Source organism: Rhinopithecus roxellana, chromosome 18 (assembly GCF_007565055.1).
Source record: "Rhinopithecus roxellana isolate Shanxi Qingling chromosome 18, ASM756505v1, whole genome shotgun sequence".
Taxonomy (NCBI): domain Eukaryota; kingdom Metazoa; phylum Chordata; class Mammalia; order Primates; family Cercopithecidae; genus Rhinopithecus; species Rhinopithecus roxellana.
The window spans coordinates 68562428-68578163 of record NC_044566.1 but is presented as its reverse complement, the minus strand read 5'-3'; the positions used below and the strand labels follow the sequence as shown (position 1 = coordinate 68578163).

Sequence of the window (15736 nt, the reverse complement as noted above, 5' to 3'; positions counted from 1 at the left end):
CAGCAAAATGTATGCATATCACAGGAAGTGAGATTCATAAAGATCATAAACAGCCTCATTGCTTCTGATTAGGTTTTGCTGCCAAATAACTATTCACCAAGCTTAGGAAAAAATCTTTTGGAATTCAAAGGCATTTGGGTTTTGAATTTGCAGATAAAGAGATGGTGAATCCGTACCTGGTCTCAGAACAATCAATCAAACGCTCTTTTTCTTTGGGTTCTTTCAAGTTAGAATGTCAATATTCACAATTTTTTCCCATCTAAAAATTCCAGATGGTGTGTACACTATTTTCAAATTTTTAATCTAATCTTTCCATTTCCCCAGCACTTCACAGTGGAAAGAATGTGGCCTTTGGCATCCAATACATGTGAGTTTGAATCCAGTTTCTGCCTCTAAGTGTGTGACTTTCTTATGCATGGCAAAAGCATTTGTCTTTTAGGGCTCAGAGAAGTAATCAATGAAGTAACACATTCAAATTACCAAGTAGATGACGGAATCATGATCTTCACACCCACAACTCTCCACTTCTTCTCTTTGCAGCCCACAAAACAACTCATGATCCACTTCACCCAGCCTTCCTCAATCTTTATTCACCTCTTCGGAACCATGAATTCCCAGTTCCCTTTCTCCACAGACTGTCCCAACTTTTCATCATGTCCCCATTCAGAAGACACCCAGTGCTACCACCACCACCCAGCACCAGGGCTGCCACTCCCAGGGGCCACCTCCTCTCTGCACCACAGTTATACCAACCACCTCCAGATGTAGCCCATGGACGTGGCTGTTCTGACTATTGGTGAGGACACTTCATGTAAATATGTAGGAATTTGAGAATTTGTTCCTGACTTGGTAGTACAGCAGTAAGTTTTTTCTTTTACTTATATGCAAAACCTGTAATTTGAGAATTGGCGGTTTGATGAATGGTTGAAAGGGACTCTTTTTATTATTGTTATTTACGAGTCCTAACTAATCAGGTAGTCTTTTGTGACCCCCAGAAATATGACCTTAAAACTGTAATGAGGTAACAAAGAGGGGTCAATGCAGCATATAACACCAGGAGGACGACACCAATAGGCTCTCTAGGTTCCACATTTACCTGGCATTGTGAGTGAAGTGGTGCGCACCTGTTCTCTTCTGCCTCTCACCTATGATCCAAGCCCCCAACTCCCAACCTCGATTTTTGCAATGCAGAGACATGCAGCAGCACCCACACAACTGAAAATCCTACGGCTAAGATTAAAATTCTCCTCCAACTGAAGGGGAGAAAAGACCTCATTTTTAAAAAGCTTCTGTAAGTGAAATTCTATATTCAATCAGTACTTCATTCTACTTTTAATGATGGTACCTTTCCCTAAGCTCAATTCCCTCTGTTGACTAAAATAAGCATAGTAAAAGTAAACATGACCACATGATCTCATCTCTGTACTCCATAAGAAACTGAAGATGCCAATAAATGGGTACTTTGTATAAGATATGATATTTTATAGGTTTTGCATATAACTAAAAGAAAAAACTTACTACAGTACTCCCAAGTCAGGAACAATATCAAGTTATTATACCATTTGGAAGTGAATTTCAAATGCATTAAAGGTCTATGGATTTAAGGATGCATCCACAAAGCCAAAAACTATAATCCCTGAGTCTTCCCCAAATGGAGGGGTAGGGAAAGGCAAGGGATGGCAGGGACTAGCCCCAGACCCTCATCATCAATCCAGACAATAAGAAAACAGCCCTTCTAACTGGTTATCACGAAAAACACCACTGCCTCACCAGTCGTAACCACCATTTTCCCCTAATGCCCATTCCAAAGGTCTGTATTTGATCTTCTTGTTGATATAATTATTTTTCTATCACTAAATTTCTCCCTTTGGCCTGTAGGTACGGAAACTCAGAAGAAAATCAGAAAATACGTAAACCCCTTGACTTCAGTTGCAGGGGGGATCCCTCATACAGATAAAAGACATCAAAGCCGGACACAGTGGCTCACGCCTGTAATCCCAGCACTTTGGGAGGCCAAGGCGGGTGGATCACTTGAGGTCAGGAGTTTGAGACCAGCCTGGTCAACATGGCAAAACCTCGTCTCTGCTATAAATACAAAAACTAGTCAGGTGTGGTGGCACGTGCCTGTAGTCAGTCCCAGCTGCTCGGGAGGCAGAGGCAGGAAAATTGCTTGAACCTGGAAGGCAGAAGTTTTAGTGAGCCGAGATTGCACCACTGCACTCCAGCCTGGGCAACACAGTGAGACTACGTCTCAAAAAAAAAAAAAAGAGACAGATCTTAACTCTGACTCCTCTCCCAGCTGAAGAGACTTCTGAGGCCCAGTGGACTGTGAGGCTCCACTGAGTAAGAACTCTTGGGCTCTGAGGCTACAGAGAGATGTAGAACCTGCCCTCAAAGACAAGTGGGCTGCTAAGTTATTTTCCCAATTATTATAGAACAAAGAGTAGACTTGTGAAGTTCTTTGCTACAAATAATTTCACATCAGTGTATGAAAGACACGTGGAAAAGCATCCTTAAGGGCGAAACAGTACTGCAATGCAAAACAACTCAAACAAGCTAGTATCATCCTATTAACTCCAGTTTTTCACAGGTCTGATTTTTCACCACAAGAGACGTTTAGCTATCACTTACAACCGACATGCCATTTCACATGCACAATCTTCACAAAAGTAGGTGATCTGAAACGTGCATACGCATGTTACTCACCGCTTCTATGATGACTGAGAATGGTGTTCTGGCTGTGAAGACAAAGCCCAGCTTTTTAGCTCCTTTCACCAAAGCAGCTTCATCTGTCAATTGGGAGTTGGTGAAACATTGACATATCACTGGTAATGACAGAATTCTGTTCAGTGTCACTTTTCAAATTGACAAAACCCACTCTACTGAAGGAGGCCTGGTGTCATCTGCGCAGTAGTAAGGACTCGGGGTAGAGAAACACTTGCTCTTCCTACCACCAGGTTCTGAAATGAGCACTTCTGTTAGGTGGAGGGCTTGGATCTATGCTAATTCACCAGGACAAGAATGATTTCTATTCTTGCTACTCTCGCTTGGGATCAAGTTCTCTCCAATAAACCTAAGTAATAGTCCCACGACTCCCACCAAACATCTCCTCTGAGCACGGCGGTATTTTAGTTGTGCTGTGGGATTCCCAAGCCCCAGAAAGTGGGTAAAGAGAACCCCCATGCACAGCTTCCCCAGCAGGTGGAGAATCTGAGGTGGAGAGGACGAGGAAGAAGCCAGCTGTGTTTTCTTCAGAGCTCTGTCAGGCCCAATCACCACCGCCGGGAAACGCAACATAACCGGGGTCCTCCCTTTGCTGTTAAAAAGGGGTTATGAGAATCAGGAGAGCCCACCCCGGGCTCTCTACGGCTTTGCACCTGTAGCCACAGCCTGGCCTCAGGACGAGGCCAACAGAAGACAGCTGGGTCTATGGGGCGGACTACATGGCAGCATCTCCAAGAATAACTCCAACACCCAGTCTCCTGAGAAGGGGCCAGCAGGGGACACCCGGCCAGAACCCTCACCTGGGGATGAGGCCTGGTAGATGATGTTATCTCCATCCTTCTCAGGAACAACCGTGTGGCACACGGCCAGAAGGGTGAGGAACTCCTGAATGCAAGGGGCTGTGGGCTGCAAACGTGAGGCGGGATTAGTGTCAGTCACAACACCTTCAACAGGCACCAGGGCTCACACAAGCAGATCCCCACCTAACATCCGGTCATCCTGCTGCTCCCTGTAGGACAGGGTAGAGGTCCTTAATATGGACCTCAAGAGCCCCCTCCTACCGCTCTGGAGTCCCCAAGCCGGTTCTCGCGCGCACTAATCCCTGGGTTTCTCTTGGGATGCAGCTCCTGCGCTGTAGCTCAAGAGACGGGGAGAGAAAAGACGAAGAGCCTTCCTGTACTTCAGCACACCCTGCCTGCCCAGGAGCCTCGGCCTTGCCCACGTGCTTCCATTTACCCATGTGCTTCCATTTACCCATGTGCTTCCATTTGCCCACGTGCTTCCATTTGCCCACGTGCTTCCATTTGCCCACGTGCTTCCATTTACCCACGTGCTTCCATTTGGCCACGTGCTTCCATTTACCCACGTGTTTCCATTTACCCACGTGCTTCCATTTACCCACGTGCTTCCATTTGGCCATGTGCTTCCATTTACCCACGTGCTTCCATTTACCCACGTGCTTCCATTTACCCATGTGCTTCCATTTGCCCAAGTGCTTCCACCTCTCCATGTGCTCCCACTTCACCACGTGCTTCCACTTGCTCCTCTGCTTCCACCTCCCCTGTGCTTCTGCTTCACCCACGTCCTTCCGCCTCACTCCCGCAAGATCCTCCGGAAGTGTGTGTTCTGCCTCCCCCACCGCTGTACCTCAGGCCCCATAAACAGAAGATTCTGTCTCCAGGCTCCCATCCCCTCCCCGACATCTGTTCTATGCAGTGTCCATTCTGTAAGTTTATAATCTCTCAACACCTGTAAAGCAGTGCATCTCTCACCCATTACTCTTGAACAGCAACAAAAAACCAGAATTGCCCTGGATATGTATTTAATAAAATTCTCTTATTCTCTCTGGGAAAAAACGTATACTTTTTTACTGGTATTAGAGCACTTTTATAACTAGTGGGAAAATAATGCTGTCTTCCCATCTAAGAAAACAGTGTGTCTTCCTATGTATTAAAAGCTTCTAAATATTCTAAATATAAGACCTAGCATATGTCTATTAATTATTTTATTTGCTCAAAAATTATTTTGGTGACCATTGTACATGAAGTACTGTGTAAGGCATTTTATCTATTGCCTTTTATATTATGAATGGAATCTCATTTCCATTACATTTTACAGTAGTTTCTTGTTGGGATGTAAGCAGAAACGTTGATTTTTGTAAGTTAATATCCAATGGTCACTGAGCTCCTACTCGTTCTCTGAATTGCCGTTGACTATCCTAGGTTTTCAATGTCGACAATTATTTCACCCACAAATGAGAAGTTTTCCCTTTTCCTCCCAATATACAAACTTTCAATTTTCACCTGTCTGCATGAGCTAGCACTTCCAGAATTATGTTCAAGGCAGGGGTGATAACCAAGCTGCCTTTTCCTGCGGTTATTTTAACATCAGTGTCTCTAATGCATCCCTTTTAAATAGGCAACTGGCTATAAACTTGAGACAGATTTATATCATCGTATGAAGGAAGCAGCTATGTGCTTCCTCTTTTTCTAGTTTTCTGTTTTTTCAGTCATAAATGAATGACGACTTCCACAAGAATATTTTTAGTTTCTTCTCTGTCTTATGAATGTGACTTAAGAGGAATTTCATGGAATCAAGTCACAACCATTCACATGGCTACTTCTGATCATGAAAAGAAAAGGCACATTAAATTATAGTTCAGTGAAGTCATGAGCTTAAGGAATGTACACGTTCCTCAAGGCCTGAGTTGCAAAAATGGTAAGACATTTTCCCCAAAAGCGCTTTCTGTGAGAATTTAGCTTCAATCCAAGGTTGCCTTCCCCGTACCTGAGAACTATCCAATTCTGAACATGACCTTGTCCCATAATGAAGCAACATAAAAAGGGTCTTAGATTTTACAAATAAGTAAACCTAGTAGTGAAATATTTTCTAAGAGTTAAAAAGACTTACACACACACACAGAGCCTTCTACCGCAAATGGGAAGCCAGACAAAATCCACGAAGATCTTTTGCTAATCCTAAAATAAAATTAACCTATCATTGGTTTTCTTCCTACTGCATTCTATAATAAATTAGGGAGAAGAGACAAAATTAATCTGAAGCCTATGGATGCTTAGTCGTGTGTGTGTGTGTGTGTGTGTTGTGTGCGTGTCTTCTTAGATGTTAAACATTTGTATTGTGGTAAACTATACATGTAATATCTATCATTTAACCATTTGTAAGTATAAAATTCAATGACATTTTAAACACATTCAACAATGCTCCACAGCCATCACCACTATCTATAAACAAAACTTCATCTTCCCCAGCAGAAACTCTATACCCATTAAACAATAACTCTCCATTCTCTCTTCTCTCTACCCCCCAGTAACCTCTGTTTTGTTTTCTGTGTCTATGAATTTGCCTATTGTATGTACCTCATAGAAACAGAATCATACAATGTTTTTCCTTCAGTTAACAGCTTGTAATATGTACAAAATGCCATATATCTAGAAATGAATATTTTCTATTTATTTGGTGCATTTAAAATAGCAGAAAATGATACGTCTGAATTGTTTTGCAAGCGAAATTGCAGCTACAAATTATCCAAATCATATACATATATAAATGATTTCTTCTTGAAGACTCAAGCTCAGAAGTCTTAGGCATAATGATTCGACAGAAAGTTGTATCTTCTTCCTTGTGAACCTTCGGAAATTTATCCCACACACTGGGTTAGCAATGTAAGCAGGTGGTTGCATAAACTGTCCCCCGAAATTTCTCACAGGTTGATTCTCTAAGAGCCAAATTCCATCTTGGCTATCAGCCCACACAAAGCTTAACACAGTCCTAAAGGACCCAGAAAATGTGAAATGATGATATAGGAAAAGAGAAAATTATGTAACAAATGCAAGTATTCCCTTGGGAGGAAAGTAAGGGTTTTCTTGGACCAAATGCTTTAATTTTAGTCAATAGTCCCAAGACAATATAGATGAGAATGTGGGGCATGTGCAGCCACAAATCCTCAAATACTTCTTCCCTCTCCACAAACATATTTTCACAAAATGAACAAGTAATCTAATAGGCCCTGGTTTTAAACTGCTTAAAAACATCCAATGGGTACATTTAATTCAACCCCACATCTCCCCAAAGAAAAATATTGCAGCCTATTCTATGGTCTTCATTATTATGGTGGAGCTAGAAGTTAAATGTCAAAGAGTTTAGTTAACACAGTAGCTAAGATGAAGGGTACCTCAGAAGGCCTCAAGGATCCAAGAAAGCTTAAAAATGGTACACATAGGCTAGGAGGCTTTTACTAAAAATTAGAAAATAAATTCCCAAACCAATCAATCAATTCCTCATTATGCCTGTACTGAAACTCTATGAGTATCCAGATTATTAAAATGCCCTTGAAGTCTCTGTGTTTGGATGGTCATCACAATGTTCCCACGGCAGGGCTTCCTTTTCACAGGGGTTGCACCTGTCCCTACTCTCAATGACTTTGCCACTAAACTAAAAGGAAATTTGGCTCAGGCGGGCAGACGACGAGGAGGAAAGGAAAGAAGAAGAAAGATCACTAACTTATATAAACAGTAGGATTTCTTCCTAAAGTGCTTTCCACTCACCATGGCCACCAAGGAGGAGTCAGGAAAAAAGCAGTGGGCAGGGGAAGGCAATGGGAGAGGTAGTAGCTGTGCTCAGATCTCCATTCAAACATCAGCGGAGGACAGGCTCACGAAGAGTGTGGGATGGACAGTCAAACCCCCAAACCCGCACAGGGACCCAGAACGTCAGTCCCGGGCCAGCTTCGGAGAGAACACCAGTGAGAGTCAGAAATTAACCGAGCCAAGCATTGAAATCTTTCAAACACTAGGATCCCAGAAGCATGTAGGGGGCCCCCAAAGAAGTAAAGATTTGCCTCAGGCCACTGGGTTTCTACGGCATCCCACCTTTATGTCAGTGCAAATACCATTCTGTGTGGGTGGCCACACTGCTCACATGTCAACAGTGATGGTAGCCATGACAGTCACCAAAGAGAATGGGATTCCTCTCTGTCTACACAAACCAAAATCACCTCCTCAGTTGCACCTTACCTATCCTGCAAAACCGTACTATGACTCCTAAGAATTTCCCACGTCTGCTTCCCCAGTGAACAGGAATCCCTCGGGTATTTTTTATTCATCTCTTCCCCTAGTACCGACAGCAAGGTATTTCATAGAAATGAGGTCCTGAAACTGTTTGCGAAATGAGTGAATAAATAAATGAGTCTCTGATGTAAATGGGGATCCAACAGTTTGCTGCTATTCCTAGCCCAATACTGGAATTCTGTGATGTTCCATACACTGTGCTCATCTTATTTCCTTTGCTACTTTCTCCTTGTTGATCTAAGAAAGCAAACTCGTGAAACTGGACCAAGAGCAGTCTCCAGAGCTCCTATGTCACCCTTCCACTTTCTCCTTTTCCATTCACCATCCCAACTTGAACAGATATATTCAGTTGCCCACCTGTGTGGTTACCCTCGACCTGAATACTATTTGAAAACACTTGTTTCCTCTCAAGTGCTGAAAGTATACTTGTTTCTTTGACATCTTTGATTAAAACCACCTTCCTGCAGAGATGATTCTTCAGAGGCACCACTCTTCTGCTTGGAGAACCTCTAGACTAGTAGCTGGATCTACCTCTAAGATCAGAATCCAAGAAACGATTCTGTAGCTGTCTGTGACTGAAACAGAACATAGACTCCAGCAGCATCCTCTGTGGGCTTGGACCACTTCACCAGCCTCACCAAGAACTGAGTGGGGATAGCAGCATCACAGCCTGTGGGTGTGCACGCCATATACACCCACATTTCAGAAGTGCTGGCAACAAATGGGTACTAACTGTGATAGAGGAAAGTAGGATTTCCTCATGAAAACTTAGAAAAATCTTAAATATATCTGTCTCCTAAAATTTCAGAAATTTGGAAAGATAAAGTTTTAATTTTGCTCATGTTTACCGAATTTTAAATCTAGACATTTTTTCAGAAAAAAAAAAACCATATGATATCTAATTTATACTGACTTAACTAGTTGTGAAATGCTTTGATCAGTGAATAATTTTCTAAGTTGGCATTTTTCAGAGTAGCCTTTAAAATAACAGTGAATTACCCTTCTAGACATCGGCTTAGGCAAGGATTTCATGACAAAGAATCCAAAAGCAAATGCAATAAAAACAAAGATAAACAGCTGGGACCTAATTAAACTAAAGAGTTTTTGCACAGCAAAAGGAACAGTCAGCAGAGCAAACAGACAACCCACAGAGTGGGAGAAAATCTTCACAATCTATACATCTGACAAAGGACTAATATCCAGAAACTACAACAAACTCAAACAAATTAGTAAGAAAGAAAAACAAACAATCCCATCAAGAAGTGGGCTAAGAAAATGAATAGACAATTCTGAAAAGAAGATATACAAGTGGCCAGCAAACATATGACAAAATGCTCAGCATCACTAATGATCAGGGAAATGTGAATGAAAACCACAATGCGACACCACCTCACTCCTGCAAGGATGGCCATAATCAAAAACTCAAACACAGTAGATGTTGGCCTGGATGCGGTGGTCAGGAACACGTCCACACTGCAGGTGGGAGTGCAAACTAGAACAGCCACTATGGAAAACAGTGTGGAGATTCCTTAAAGAACTAAAAGTAGAACTACCATTCGATCCAGCAATCCCACTACTAGGTATCTTCCCAGAGGAAAAAATACTTGCACACATGTTTACAGCAGTAAAATTCACAACTGTGTATTGTGGAACCAACCCAAATGCCCATCAATCAATGAGTGGATAAAGAAATTATGATATATACATATATAAGATATACATACACACACACACACACACACACACACACACACACACATAGAGATGATGGAATACCTCTTAGCCATAAAAAGGAACAAATTAACAGCATTTGCAGTGACCTGGATGAGACTGGAAACTATTATTCTAAGTGAAGTAACTCAGGAATGGAAAACCAAACATCATATGTTCTCACTGATATGTGGGAGCTAAACTATGAGGACGCAAAGGCATAAGAATGACACAGTGGACTATGGGGACTTTGGGGAAAGGGTGAGAGGGAGGCGAGGGATAAAAGACTACAAATATGGTGCAGTGTATATTGCTCAGGTGATGGGTGCACCAAAATCTCACAAATCACCACTAAAGAACTTACTCATGTAACCAAATACCACCTGTTCCCCAATAACTTATAGAAAAATTAAAAATACATACATAAATAAATAAAATAACAGTGAATTGATGTGATTCTGCAGTTAATACTGATTTGAAGTGGTGTGATGTCATAGTTAAAAATCTAACAGACTGAGGTTTAAGGCTCATTTCTACATTTATGTGCTGGGCAACTATTTGCCAATTTAATCTTTTATTTAACTTCCTTGTCACCTCTCAGATGTGATTCAGATGTTGACTAAAATGTTGAAGTAAATATATGTTAGTTGCCTGGCACACAGTAGAATGCAATAAATGCTACCTGTTATTATATATCTTGCTTTTGTTTCCTAAAGTATCCTAGTCAAAGGACATGCAGTTACACTTGGCCTCTTAGATTCACAACTGTGACGAAATAGTACTGCAGAAATCTTACAAAGCAACAGCAATTGGAACTGTTACAGAATTCTGTGGTAAGGCTTGTCTTGATCTTGGTGTGCTACTTTACAAAGTCATCATGTATTTAAATACACTAATTCATGCACAGTGTTCACCACAAAGCATCTCAGATCACTTCTCAGAAGGACTCACACCATCAAATTGAGACTTTTCCCAGCCTCTAAAACTGCAACTTGCAAAATACTACACGCATATCTACAAGAAAGGTGCATAGTAAGCTGTTTGCTGTCTTCAAAGTAAAACAGAGCACTTACATGGCGATCCTCAATGTTCTTCAACAGCCTGGGGTCATCAAAGTCACAGGAATCACTACAGGGAGGAGGCATCCGACTGTAAGAGAGAACAGAGAAAATGTATCCAATTGAAAAGTTTCTGTTAAGTTAACCCAAACCTGGAAGGAATCTGCCTTCCAGAAGAACCACACCTAAAGTCCTGTAGGAATTCACATTAAACTTTCAAAGGCTTGGAATTCTGTATTATTATTTCAAACCTGAAAACAATTAATCCTGGAGTTTACTATAAATAAAATATTTCACGAGTTACTGTAAAGAACAACAGTTACGAGGAACAATAGTTACAAGGAGAAGAAACAGAAGCCAGGGATCAAGACTATGACTGTCATTTCAGTTGGCCCCTGAGTCACTTCTACCAGAGAGAACTTCCAAGAGTGTCCACTCAAAGCAAACAAAACAAGAGGAAGTACTGCACTGTATACATGCAACCATTTATGGCCAGAGCTCATATGTAGGAGAGAGAAGACAACAAATAATTACAAGAAAGGAAACGATATGATAGCTGTGAGCTATCACACTGAAGAAAATGTGAAGAACCAACTGTATATTCATTTATCTCCACTCCCTCCTGAATTTTTTTTTTTTTTTTTTTTTTTTGCAATGAAGTTTCACTCTTGTTGCCCAGGCTGGAGTGCAGTGGCGTGATCTCGGCTCACTGCAACCTCCACCTTGCACGTTCAAGCAATTCTCCTGCCTCAGTCTCCCAAGTAGCCGGGATTACAGATGCCCACCATCACACCTGGCTAATTTTGTATTTTTAGTAGAGACAGGGTTTTGCCATGTTGGTCAGGCTGGTTTCAAACTCCTGACCTCATGCGATCCACCTGCCTCGGCCTCCCAAAGTGCTGGGATTACAGGCATGAGCCACTGCATCTGGCCCCCTCCTGAAATTTCATCACTGTCAAGACAAAGACAATGAAAGAAGACATGACAGCAGAGTGTATGTCAGTCTTAACTCGAAATAGGTATCAAAGTGTAGTACAGCACAGAAAACAGCAACCAACAGCTTGCAGGGGGGAGCACCTATAATGCAAGCTGATGCCCTCAACAGAGTGCTGGGAAGGTGGAACAAATGGCAGTACAAGGCATCTGTGAGGTACAGGGAAGGAGGAAGACAGCATAGCTTCCATGTCCACTTGTGAAACACTTCAAGACCTGTGAGGTACAGGGAAAGAGGAAGACAGCATAGCTTCCACGTCCACTTGTGAAACACTTCAAGAATCCTCTCATATCCCATGCAGCCAGACAACTGAACCTTCCACAGCCAGAAAAAAAAAAAAAAAAAAGCTTATCTTTTACAGAAATTAAACCAGAGTAGTCCTGAGCCCAGGGACACTGGGCACACAGGCACACATGTGCATAGGCTGGGGCAACCTTCCAAAACAGCGTTTTAAATGAAATTCTATATATGCTGAAAGGTAACAATCACTGGCCCGCTGCCTCCACACAGCTTCCAAAAACAGTTACACCAAATTTATAGCCCTTGGCAGGAAACCAGAAAGTTCTTTTTATGAAAAGAAAGCTGACTGGCTGACAAGAAAGACCCACAGACACTGACATCCAGGGATCCCTTAATACAATCATGGGTCCTGGCTGATCATTCTCTGGGAAGGCAATCAGTCATCAACCACAGGGTCCCCACTCCACACACAGCCCTAGCAATCAGGTTTCTTTTTTTTTTTTGAGACGGAGTCTCGCTCTGTCACCCAAGCTGGAGTGCACTGGCCAGATCTCAGCTCACTGCAAGCTCCGCCTCCCGGGTTCACGCTATTCTCCTGCCTCAGCCTCCCGAGTAGCTGGGACTACAGGCGCCCGCCTCGTCGCCCGGCTAGTTTTTTGTATTTTTAAGTAGAGACAGGGTTTCACCGTATTAGCCAGGATGGTCTCGATCTCCTGACCTCGTGATCCGCCCGTCTCGGCCTCCCAAAGTGCTGGGATTACAGGCTTGAGCCACCGCGCCCGGCCAGCATCACTCTTTATAAGGGAAACAAATCAAAACTACAATAAGGTACCACTTCATACCCATTAGGATGGCTATTATAAAACAAACAAAACCTGAAAAATCACGTGTTGGCAAGGATGTGGAGAAAGTGAAACCCTTGTGCATTGCTGGCAGGAATGTCAAATGGTGGCTCTGCTATGGAAAACAGCAAGGTTTTTCCTCAAAAAGTTAAACCCAGAATTACCATATGACCCAGTGATTCCATGTTTAGGTATATACCCCCAAGAATGGAAAGGGGGGACTGAAACAGATACCCGTATATCAATGTTCACAGCAGCCAAAAGGTAGAAGCGACACAAATGCCCATGAACAGATGACGGGATAAACAACACGTGGCACATACATGCAATTGAACATTACTCAACCTTCCAAAGGGAAACGATTCTGACACATTCTACAACATGGATGAACCCTGAAGACACGCTAAGGGAAAGACGCCAAACACAAAAACACAAATACTGTACCATTTCACTTGTATGAGGTACCTAGAACAGGCACAATCATAGAGACGGAAAATAGAATGGTGGTTACTAGGGTCTGGAGGCAGGCAGCAATGAAGAATTTTTGTTGAATAGATAGGGTTTCAGATGAAAAAGTTCTAGAAATGAATGGTGCAGATGGCTGCAAAACACTCTGAATATACTTAGTGCAACTGAATTGTACATTTAAAAGAGTCAAATGATAAATATTATGTTACACATATTTTACACAAAAAGAAATAAAAATATATGAGCACACAGTTAATGATCACCAGGTTTTTGAAGAAAGCCTATAGAAAATAAATCAAAACACCAGGGGTGAGCGGTAAGGACGGTGGGAGAGGAGAGCAGAGAAAACACAGAATGCAAAAGCAACGGCAGGGGAATGCTTTCGAAAACCGAAAGTGAGATCATACGAAAAACTCATGACAAAGGATAGAAGACCAAGGTGAAAAAAATACCAGGAAGTAAAACAAAAAAAAAACAAATATGGAAAATGAGAGAGAACGATAACAAAATTGGAGGATCAACCCAAGAGATTCAATATCTGACTATCAAGAGATGCAGAGGGAACAGGGAAGCTGGAGAGGAGGAAAATTATCATAGAAATAATACAAAGACACTGCTGAGAATCTAGAAGAGGAAATTCAGAGACAGAAATGGCTCACTAGTGGTCCACTGAATGTCCAAAATAATGGAAAAAATTCACTTTGGGAGGCCGAGGTGGGCAGATCACAAGGTCAGGAGATCAAGACCATCCTGGCTAACACGGTGAAACCCCATTTCTACTAAAAATACAAAAAATTAGCCGGGCTCGGTGGCAGACGCCTGTAGTCCCAGCTACTCGGGAGGCTGAGGCAGGAGAATGGCGTAAACCCAGGAGGCAGAGCTTGCAGTGAGCTGAGACGACGCCACTGCACTCCAGCCTGGGTGACAGAGCAAGACTCCATCTCAAAAAAAAAAAAAAAAAGGAAAAATTTAAAAACCTGCCCAAAGCTTCATGGTTGAAATGGCATATGCCTGAGGAGGTACAGAAAATCTGAAATGCTTCCAAAGGGGGCGGAGCAACAGTAGGAGATAAACTCTCACCATCCACCGTAAAAAGTAGAACAATGTCTAAATGTTTTTAATTTCTTTGTCTTTTTTTTTTTTTTTTTTTTGAGACAGAATCTCGCTCCGACACTCAGGCTGGAGTGCAGTGGCACGATCTTGGCTCACTGCAACCTCTGCCTCCTGGGTTCAACTGATTCTCCTGCCTTAGCCTCCTGAGTAACTAGGATTACAGGCGCCCACCACCACACCCGGCTAATTTTTGTATTTTCAGTAGAGACAAGGTTTCATCATGTTTGCCAGGCTGGTCTTGAACTCCTGACCTCAAGTGATCTGCCTGCCTTGGCCTCCCAAAGTGCTGGGATTACAAGTGTGAGCCACTGCACCCAGCCTAAATGTCTTTAATTTAAAAATTAATATAAACATTACCTTGAAATATAAAAATAAAATTTTTAAAAAAGCAAAAGCACTGAGGTGGACTGCCTCCAGGGAACAGGGAATGAGTAGGAAGTACTGAACCAAGGGCAGTCGATTTTTTGGTAAAAAGTCCTGTAGTATCCCCGGACTTTTCAAACCATGTTCATCCTTAAATTTATCTGGTTTTCTTTCAAAATAACATATATGCAACTTTTATTTACATAAAAAAATAGGCAGTTGAGAAATGCTAATAAAATTATTCCAGGGCGAGCCTGGTTTCTCACACGTGTAATCCCAGCACGTTGGGAAGACACAGCGGGAGGACAGCTTGAGGCCAGGAGTTTGAGACTAGCCTGGGCAACACAGTGAGACCTCATTTCTACAGAAAATTACAAAATTAGTCAGGCATGGTGGTGCCTGCCTGTAGTTTTAGTTACGCAGGAGGCTGAGGCAGGAGGATCACTTGAATCCAGGAGTTCACGACTACAGTGAGCTATGACTGTATTACTGCACTCCATCCTGCGCAATAGAGTGAGGCTGTCTCTAAAAATGTAAATAAATAAATAAAAATTACTCCAAAGGCTTTTCCACTCAAGTGTCAAGAAGTGCTAGAATCGACTTACCAGAAGTCATCTGAGGACGGCTCTCTTGCCAATTCTGGGAAGTGACTGCCAAAGAAAGTGAAAACAGAGTGGTCACAAAACTGTGATCAAAAGGCAGACATTCGGATCAAAACCTGAGTAAATGTGTAGTTCTTAGATTAGATATACAAACTTACAGATTCTCAGGGACTTCTTACCAAGTTAATATTGCAGAAATAAACCACTTTTGTTGTTGTTGTTGTTGTTGTTTGTTTGTTTTGAGATGGAGTCTCACTCTGTCACCCAGGCTGAAGTGCAGTGGTGAGATTCCAGCTCACTGCAACCCCCGCCTCCCGAGTTTAAGCGATTCTCCTGCCTCAGCCTCCCGAGTAGCTGGGATTACAGGTGCATGCAACGATGCCCAGCTAATAATGTATTTTTAGTAGAGACAGGGTTTCATCAAGTTAGCCAGGCTGATCTTGAACTTCCAACCTCAGGCAATCCACCTGCCTCGGCCTCCCAAAGTGCTGGGATTACAGGTGTGAGCCACTGCGCCCGGTCAGAAATAAACCAG

At 42.4% G+C, this 15736-nt stretch overlaps 1 protein-coding gene across 2 annotated transcripts in view; it reads right to left on the bottom strand.

Annotated features, from left to right (window-relative positions):
* The window catches only part of ATP8A2 (ATPase phospholipid transporting 8A2), a 651836-nt gene that overhangs the window by 446318 nt on the left and 189782 nt on the right, over nt 1-15736 (bottom strand). For both annotated transcript variants that reach the window (XM_030922372.1, XM_030922373.1), the window contains exons 15-18: nt 15205-15249; nt 10595-10670; nt 3525-3630; nt 2707-2789 (exon numbers count right to left, since the gene is read on the bottom strand). In XM_030922372.1, coding sequence (XP_030778232.1) covers nt 2707-2789; nt 3525-3630; nt 10595-10670; nt 15205-15249 — 310 coding nt within the window. The remainder of the gene's footprint in view (nt 1-2706; nt 2790-3524; nt 3631-10594; nt 10671-15204; nt 15250-15736) is intronic.